Source organism: Mastomys coucha, unplaced genomic scaffold (assembly GCF_008632895.1).
Source record: "Mastomys coucha isolate ucsf_1 unplaced genomic scaffold, UCSF_Mcou_1 pScaffold21, whole genome shotgun sequence".
Classification (NCBI taxonomy): domain Eukaryota; kingdom Metazoa; phylum Chordata; class Mammalia; order Rodentia; family Muridae; genus Mastomys; species Mastomys coucha.
In genome coordinates, this window is record NW_022196904.1 from 14577972 (window position 1) to 14586036 (window position 8065).

The following is an 8065-nucleotide window of genomic DNA, read 5'->3' on the forward strand; positions in this document are numbered from 1 at the left end:
GAGGGCAAGTATGATCGGCAGCATGGCCGATGGCAGCCCCCCCACCCAGCATGACCTCAGAAAGCCAGCCAGATGGTTTCAGAACAGCGTCAGTGAGAGACCCGAGTGCCGTCCGCTCTATCCGGTCCCCCTCCAGTAGTGAAAGCTTGTTAGCTTCCAAGGCCTTCCTGCCCCTTCCCACCCCCCACCCCACCCCCACCCCCGTCCTGGGTCACATCCTCGACTCCCTCAGTAGTCCCCTCTTGGCACCCCGCCCCACAGGCTGCTGGGCTTGCAGAGTCACGGGGCTGGGGTACATGCAACAGTGGCAGGGGACATGCTCCTCCACTTGGCAGGAGGCCTTGCTCCCCTCCCCACTGGGCAGGGACAGGAATGGTGGCCACCCCGGCACCCAAAAGAAGGGCAAACAAAAGGAAACAAACCAAAAAACGGAGGAGAGCCATCCGGGCTAGAGGAGGAGGGCAGAGGCTCCCCAGGGCAGGGCAATGGGGTTCACCTTGTGAATGCATCAGGCCTGGAGACTGGGAATGGAGGAGGAGGCCAAAGGAAGCAATGAGGGCATGGAGGGACAGTCAGGAGGAAGGAGAAAGAGCAGTCATGCAGCTGGGGACAAATCTTTTGTTGCTTTATCAGATTCTCAGTCAATCAATTGGTGTTTGCTAGAACCGGGTACGCAGGGGAGTAGTGTTGAAGAGAGGAGAGCGCAAGAAGAGATCAGGAGAACGGGCATGGCCAGCTGCCCGGGCCTTCACTTTGCAGTCATCATCTGTACAAACTCTGCCAAGAGATAACAGGGTTGAGTCCATCATCCGTTGAGCCCCCATAGTCCTCCCAGCTCCGGGGCATGGATGATGAGCCCAACGAAACTCACCTTCATAATTGACCTGGCCGTCTCCATCAATGTCTGCCTCTCGGATCATCTCATCCACTTCCTCATCTGTCAGCTTCTCCCCCAGGTTCGTCATGACGTGACGCAGCTCGGCAGCACTGATATAGCCATTCCCATCCTGGGGTTTGGGGATAAAGGCTTGTCACTCAGGCCCCCTGCTGGGAGGGCTGCAGAGGGCAGGAACTATCAACCACCACCCCCACACAACACTGGGTGAATGGGTTCTGAAAGGACGGGGGTTGGGGGGGGCTGTGGCTTTGCTATTTGACATTTGTCTAGGGCTGACTGCTTACCTTGTCAAAGACACGGAAGGCCTCTCGTATCTCCTCCTCACTGTCTGTATCCTTCATCTTTCGGGCCATCATGGTCAGGAACTCTGGGAAGTCAATGGTCCCATTACCTAGCAGAGGGGAAGGAGGCAGATGTTGCCTGGAGCCCTCTAGAGAGAAGGGTTCCCGGGATCACCGAGTGACTGGGCACTCACCATCAGCATCCACCTCATTAATCATGTCCTGCAGTTCCGCCTCAGTGGGGTTCTGCCCCAGCGATCTCATCACAGTCCCCAACTCCTTGGTGGTAATGGTGCCATCTCCATCCTTGTCGAAGAGGGAGAAGGCTTCCTTGAACTCTGGGAAAGGAAAGGAATGTGCAGGAGTCAGGCCTCAGGTAGGGCCCCTTCTCTGCGACACACTCCCTGTCCTCTTTCGCTCTCCACTCGCAGCATGAGAAACTGTCCATCTCCTCAGCCCCTCTAGCTGAGTGATCCAGCCTGACAGTTTTCTCCACTAACTCATTTCTTCTCGGCTCCTGGCTTTGGCCTCTCCCTCAAATGATGCATTGGACCAAACTTATGGAGAGGGGAAGAGGCAGGACAGTTCTTCATCTGAAGCTCACTAGCAAGGTCAACTGGCAGGAGGGGAAGGGGAGGCTGCAGAGGCTTCTGGCCAGCCTCAGAAGGAATTGTGCTGTCGACTTCCTTCCGTTGGGCACTGCCAGCCCAGTCCCCAGCTGTGGACGCTACCACCTACCAGGGAGGAGCCAAGCCTGTGGGGGCAGTAGTCCACAGCAGGGCTTGGCTGATGGGCAGTGTGTGGGGCTGAGGGGACGGGACATAAAGGGGATGGCTGCCAAGCCAGGAGGATGAGGAGCGTGGTACTGTGTGGGAAGGCTGCAGCTGGGGCCCGCATCAGGAGAGGGGAGAGAAGCATGTGGCTCCTGCCCTCCCACTGGGCCCACTTTGGCACCCGGAGCTCCCCACCCCCAAACCCTCAGAGAACAGATGCCTCACAGCCTGTTCCCAGAGGGTGTGGGCTGGGGGTGGTGAAGGAGGGGAGTGTGGACGTTTTGCTAATGGGCACTGAGTGAAAAGAGAGGTGTGTGTTTGTGTTTACAGGACAGCCAGGTTGGGGACAGCAGGTGGGGTGGCAGGGAGGGACACACACTGCTGGGCAGCTGTGACCCGAGCTTCTGGGCTCCGGGGAAATAGTCCAAGTCTCCTTAGGGATGTTGTCCTCGCCCTGTGCTGAGACCTGGCTGTAGTGGGTGTGGGGAAGCCAGTTGAGAGTGGGTCATGTGACCCACGAGGCCAAGTGTAATCTTTTGGCTTTTCTGGGTGGGTCTCTACCTGCCTAGGGCCAACATGTGATTATTCTGAGACAGCAGGTCCTCGTGTCACAGAGCAGGAAAGCTAAGGGCAGAGACCTTTTCTCTCATTTTGGCCTCTGGTCAGCTCTGTAGCAACCCACTGTTAGGAGACAGATACGGTAGGAGTTGCCTCAGGCCTTCTGGCAGCATAGGCTGTGGAGGGGCAAAACCAAAGAAATAGTCCACGGCTCTATCAGCCCTGCAGCTAGTCTTCCTGGAGCTTGGGGGGGGGTGCAGAGCCACAGAGTCACGCAGGGTCTAGGGAGTTTCTTTTAGCTTATGGGAGGTGCGTGCTTATTGTTTATGCAGAAAGAATTTATGGGATGCCTACTATGTGCCAGGCATTGAGGATACAGCAGCAATCAACAAAACCAAGTTGCGCTCTAGGAATTGATTCCTGGTACCAGACAACAAGAGGAAAAGAAAAAGGAACAGCTGTGGTCCATCAGACAAGCCTGCACCACACAGGCAGTGAGGGACAGAAAGGGGCCTTGAGTTGGGGTCTGGGTAGCTAAGCTCTGGTGGAAGAAAGCAAGTGCGGAAGTAGGAAGTAGAGGTGGGTGTGGCCAGCCATCTTCTGGAGGTACACAGGGTGGCCAGCCCACTGCAGGAGAGGCAGAGGGCACATTATCAGTCTGGCTGGCTGGTACTGCGGGGGTCAGGGGAAACAGACAACTGTGCAGGTCCTGCAATAAGAGGTTCATTTCAAGGCCCCAAGTGAGCTATAGCAAGGGAGGGCACACAGCCCCTGCAGCTTGGCCAAGGTCTGTGGCAGGGCTGTGGGGTAGGTGTGGCAGTTCCTGGTTAAGCTTTTCTCCACACACACATACCAATATTCTAGCCACATGCCTGGCAGGAGGTGATATGAACACACATTTCATGAGATGCGGGGCTAGCTAAGATCTGGCTTGGGACAGAGTAGCAAACTCACCTGCAATCTGTTCTTCGGTCAGCTGGTCAGCCTGGAAAAGGAGGAAGGAGAGTAAGTCACTGGGCTAACCTACTCATCCATCATGGATGTGGCCTCCTCCTCCTCCTCCTCCTGCCCAGCCTCTGCCAAGGCCAGCTTCCTAAAGCATTCCGCTAAGCAAGGGAAGATCATGTTTGAGTGAGGGCCTGAGCTAGTTGGAACTCACTGGAACCACAGGCCTGCCCAGTGCAGGCTGGGAAGCATCCAGAGCTGCTCCAGTTCAACCCAGACACAGTGCATGTGGTGCTCAGGCTTAACTCCGAGAGCCCCAGAGGCTGAGGCAAGAAGCTGCTGCCCTAGAGGCCTCATCAAGCACTCTAGAAGGCTCCAAAACAAAACAGGCCGGCCGCTGGATAGGGCAGGGCAGGGAGAAGCTGTCTGGGGCTGTCTTTGCTAGTTTCTCTGTCACCTATTTGGGAGTACTAGGCCCAGGCAGTGTGGCTCCAAGTGGCAAGATTTCTTTTAATTGGTGCCTCCAAGTTGCTCCAGGGCCTTAGAGAACCCTGGTTAGGCAAGAGTCGGCTTTCCCCGATTACATACAGGGTAGATGCAGTGTACCATCCTGCTCTGTTACTTTTGGACAAGAAGGCCATGTGGCAGGGAGGGACTGCAGCAGGCAGCAATGGTGGCAAAGAACTAAAGTCTGCTTGGGCTTCGGCCTTCCAGATTCAGCACTGCAGATTTTAACCCTTTTTTAGTCTAAGTCACTTGAGGCCTGGCCAGCCATGGCAGACAGTCCTACTGCATCTAGGGTTTCCTGGAGGAGGCACGGCTCTCAGCTTGTCCTTTACTGGAGCCCTGGTTATTATGGGGTGTGGTGGTCCTAAAGGGAGGGGTGAAAGGGATCCCAACTTCAAGCACGGAATAGTTAATAAAGCCAGTTTTCTTTGTGCGCGTGTGTGGATCCTATCTCCCACTCCCACCCCAAACCTCCTCTGTCCTGGGGTCACTGTAGTCCCATGATGCTTCTTTTCCTTTTCCCATGAGGGCAAGGGGTACCGAGGCCACAGCAGGATCCTGGCCTGAGCTTGCAAGTGCCAGAAACGGAAGTGAACTATGGCAGGCACGTGCATCATTTTATTTTACTAAGGCTCTAGAGGTCCCAGCAGAGGCTACAAACTATCGCCTGCCCGTAACCCTTGAGTTGGTTTTAAAAACAACAGTCTGCACCCCCCCACACACACATTCTATATTCATAAATGATGCAATGGGGGGGGCAGGGGTATTGTCTAATCTAGAGGAAGAGGAACTAGAGACCAAGCCCCAAACAGGCAGTGTCGGAGGAGAATCAGTGATGAGGACAGATGGGAGATGCCTGCAGAGGGGATGGGTGGGGAGAAGGAAGGTGCAAAGAAAGAAATGGTAAAGGCCAAACCGAAGTCTTCTGCACATCTATCAAAAATGACTCAGAGCCGTGGACTTCCTGGCCCTGACCTGTGGCCTGGGCCAAAGGCCCTTGTTCTACCTACGCTCTGAGCCCGAGGGCCCTGAAGATGACCAGGCCCACCCCTTGGTTCTGACACCTGAGGACACTGCTGCTGGCTGCTTCCAGCAAGTGAGAAGAGAATGGGCTTCTGGTTACCGAGGCCAGCCTGTGCTGGGGGAGGGGAGGAGGAAGCCCAGAGGAGCAGCAGGGAGGATGGCTATGGAGTCCATCTGCTTTTCATTCTCTTCCACAGGCCTAGGCTGGGAGAAGCCAGCCCACTCAGGGACCTTCCCATCACACAGTGCTGTCTGCGAGAAGCCCACTTCCCTTCCCCTCTTGGTGACACTGAAAGGCGGTGGGGGCAGCCTGCGGATGGAATGGCCAAGGATGGCTCTGGAGGCTGCTATGTGCCATTTCTCCCCAAAGAGCTGGAAGCTGCAGAGGAGGCACTGTCACGGTTGCTGCAAATAGGCGTGGCTCTGGCTCTGTGGAGGGCCTGTCAGACACTCTCCCTGACATCTAGGAGCCCTTTTCCCTGCTCCACCGAGGAAAGGCCGCAGATACCACGGCAGGGCTGCTGGCCTGGAAAACTGCTGGCCCAAGACGCAAGACTGACTACCGCTGGTGGCCCTTCTCAGCTTAGATCGTTAGCTTTCACTGCACAATAAGCCACTTGTCTCCAGTTTTCTGAACCTTCATCTCAGGCTCCACAGAGGGGCTGGACAAGAAAAATCAGCTTGAGGTGAGGAGGAAAGAGGGGATTATTTCTCTGTCTTGCCCCAGCCCCCAGCAGGTGCCAGAAAGCAATGTTAAATGAGCTCAGAAACCAAGGCCAGGGCCCCTCACCCAGGGCCAAGGAGAAGCCGCAGAGTTCAGGCCAAAGTCCAGGGCCAGCTACCAGGGACTCTTCCTTCCGCACCTTGCTGAATACAAACAGGAAGAGAAAACCTGGTCAGGGCCAAAGCTGAGACCCTACTTTGGAGGTGGGTAGTGGGGGTTGCTGGCAGCTGCCCAAGCTGTAGGGCCCCTTTAGCAAGGTTCTGCTGGGGGAAAATGGGGTGGTGGCAAGAAGAGCCCTCAGGTCTGTGTCAGCAGTATGAGATCTGATACATGGTGGCGGCTGCCTGTCCTCCCCAGCTTTGCCAGGGAGGGTGGTGCACGCGGTTCCCAGCCTGAGCCTGGGGGGGGGTGGGGAGGAGGGCTGGGGGTGTTGTGGGTGGCAGGACCAGGGGAGAAGTAATCTGCTCTTTTGCTTCTAGAAGCTTTAGCTGTGGGAGCTGGGGAAGAGGCCTGGAAAGAACAAGTGGCCCTTGAATCAATGAGAGGGTCCTTGGAGGTCTTCTCTGGACAAGCACTGCAGCCCCCACCCTGAGGGGATGGAACTAGGCGTCTGTCACTGACACCACACTGTACTGTATTGCACTGTCATTTGGCACAGTGAGGAGAAGCAGGTGCATGAAGCTGGAGCAGAAAGGCAGTCCCTCCTAGCCTAGAAGGGACAATGAGGGGGCCAAGCTTCCTGGCTTAACCATCATTAGACGCACCCCTAACTTTGACCCCGCTCCTATTTCATGCAGCTTCAGTGCGCAATAGGGACCCGAACAACTCCGCCCACCTGCTCCCACTGCCTCGGTGCCTTCAGCCTGGCCCAGTCCCATTCTTGCCAAGGAAAGACTCCTTCAGGTCCTCAGCTGCAGCCCATTACCAAGCCCTACTCGTCAGCCTTTGTGTCGGGACCTTTCCCCGGAGACACCCACCTCTAAACCTAGTCCTACCTCAGCTATCATTCACTGTCTCCTACACTTCTCTAGAAGCCTGTCCAACCTCACCCCCACCACCCAAACTCAAGCCCTCCCCTATCCCTCACCTTGGAAACCCCGTTTTTCTCTGACCCAAACAAAACACGCCTTACCAACCCCAACCTCTCTTTCTAGTGCAACAACCTAGACCTCGGAGTCCTTCCTAGCTACCCCCAACCAAGTTCTCCACAAGGCTCCCTGGTTCCCCTCACTACCCGTGATCACATCCCCACTCCTTTAAAACACTCCTACGACCCCAACTCTCCTCAGTCCCCCTGTGGGTCCTTACAGGCTCCAAGAGCATCTTCTAGCCTCTGCTGCCACCCACCTCGTCGGGCTCCTCCTTACCTCAGCCTGCACCTGACCCTCCTCCTCTTCCTCCTCCTCCTCCTCGGCAATGCTTGTCCTTGGAGACCCCTCCCCCACCGGGGTCTAGTATGCACAAGTGACCCAGGTTCCCCACGTCTCCTCTCTGCAGAACACTCCCTAGGAACCTATCGGTCCCCATCTCCCACTCAGGCTCTGCTACCCACAGCCACCCCTCCAGGAACAGTCTCCTGCATTCCTCCAGGACCCACAGCCTTCACTGCCGGCGTTTCCTATTTCCTCCTCCCGGGGACCCGGTAGATGTGATTCTAAGATCAATCGCCCCGTGAGGGATCCGAAGGCTGCCTAGGGGTGGTGGTGGAGGGTGGGGGTGTCCCAGTGCTCCTCATTTGAAGCCTCAGACTGTGTGGGGGGTCCTACCAATCCATCTCCAGTTAAAACCGTTTCTACAAGTCCCAAGGGCCGCATGGGAGGTCCCGAGGGGCCCGGCCTCTCCCTCCCGGGGTTCGCTCGCCATCTCGGGGGGTCTTCACCCGACTTCGGCCGCCTCACTCACCATGGCGAGGCACCGGTATCCGGAGCTCGGGGATCGAGGTTACTCTGGCGGCGGCAGCAGCTGCAGCAGCTCGAGCTCCGCCGCGCGTCCGCGCCTCCACACTCTTTGCCCGCAGCGCGCGCCACCGCCGCCGCCGCCCGCCCGCCCCAACGGTCCCTCAACGGCCGCCGCGCGCGCCCCGCCTCGCCCGGCCCCGCCCCGCCCCAGCCGGCTCGCGCGCTCCCGCGGCACTGCGGCTTCCTTCGGATCCCTTCGCCCCTTCCACGGAGTCCGGCGAGTCGGCGGTCGGGCACGCGCGCGCGCTCCCCGCCACGAGGACTACTTTCGGTCTAGGCGGGCGCTCTCCACCCCTTGCCTCCGCTCCGCTTTCCTCTCTGGCGGAAGGGCACCGGCTGGCGGAGAGTGACACGTCCCTGTGTGAGCCACGCCGCTATTGGACCTGCCTCGTGGCGGA

At 57.4% G+C, this 8065-nt stretch overlaps 1 protein-coding gene across 1 annotated transcript; it reads right to left on the reverse strand.

The window, feature by feature from the left end:
• Positions 1-604: 604 nt before the first annotated feature.
• On the reverse strand, positions 605-7802 carry Calm3 (calmodulin 3). Its single transcript, XM_031385491.1, has 6 exons — positions 7612-7802; positions 3465-3495; positions 1374-1517; positions 1183-1289; positions 872-1007; positions 605-777 (listed from the first exon to the last, which is right to left on the reverse strand). Exons 1-6 carry the CDS (start codon positions 7612-7614, stop codon positions 749-751), a joined length of 450 nt encoding a protein of 149 aa, XP_031241351.1. The 5' UTR covers positions 7615-7802; the 3' UTR covers positions 605-748.
• Between the last annotated feature and the right edge of the window lie 263 nt (positions 7803-8065).

Coding starts and splice junctions, on each gene's coding strand:
- Calm3 (XM_031385491.1), bottom strand. Junction 1,518..3,464: donor GACCGAAGAACAGATTGCAG/GTGAGTTTGCTA, acceptor TTCCTTTCCCAG/AGTTCAAGGAAGCCTTCTCC. Junction 1,008..1,182: donor CCTTCCGTGTCTTTGACAAG/GTAAGCAGTCAG, acceptor CCCAAACCCCAG/GATGGGAATGGCTATATCAG.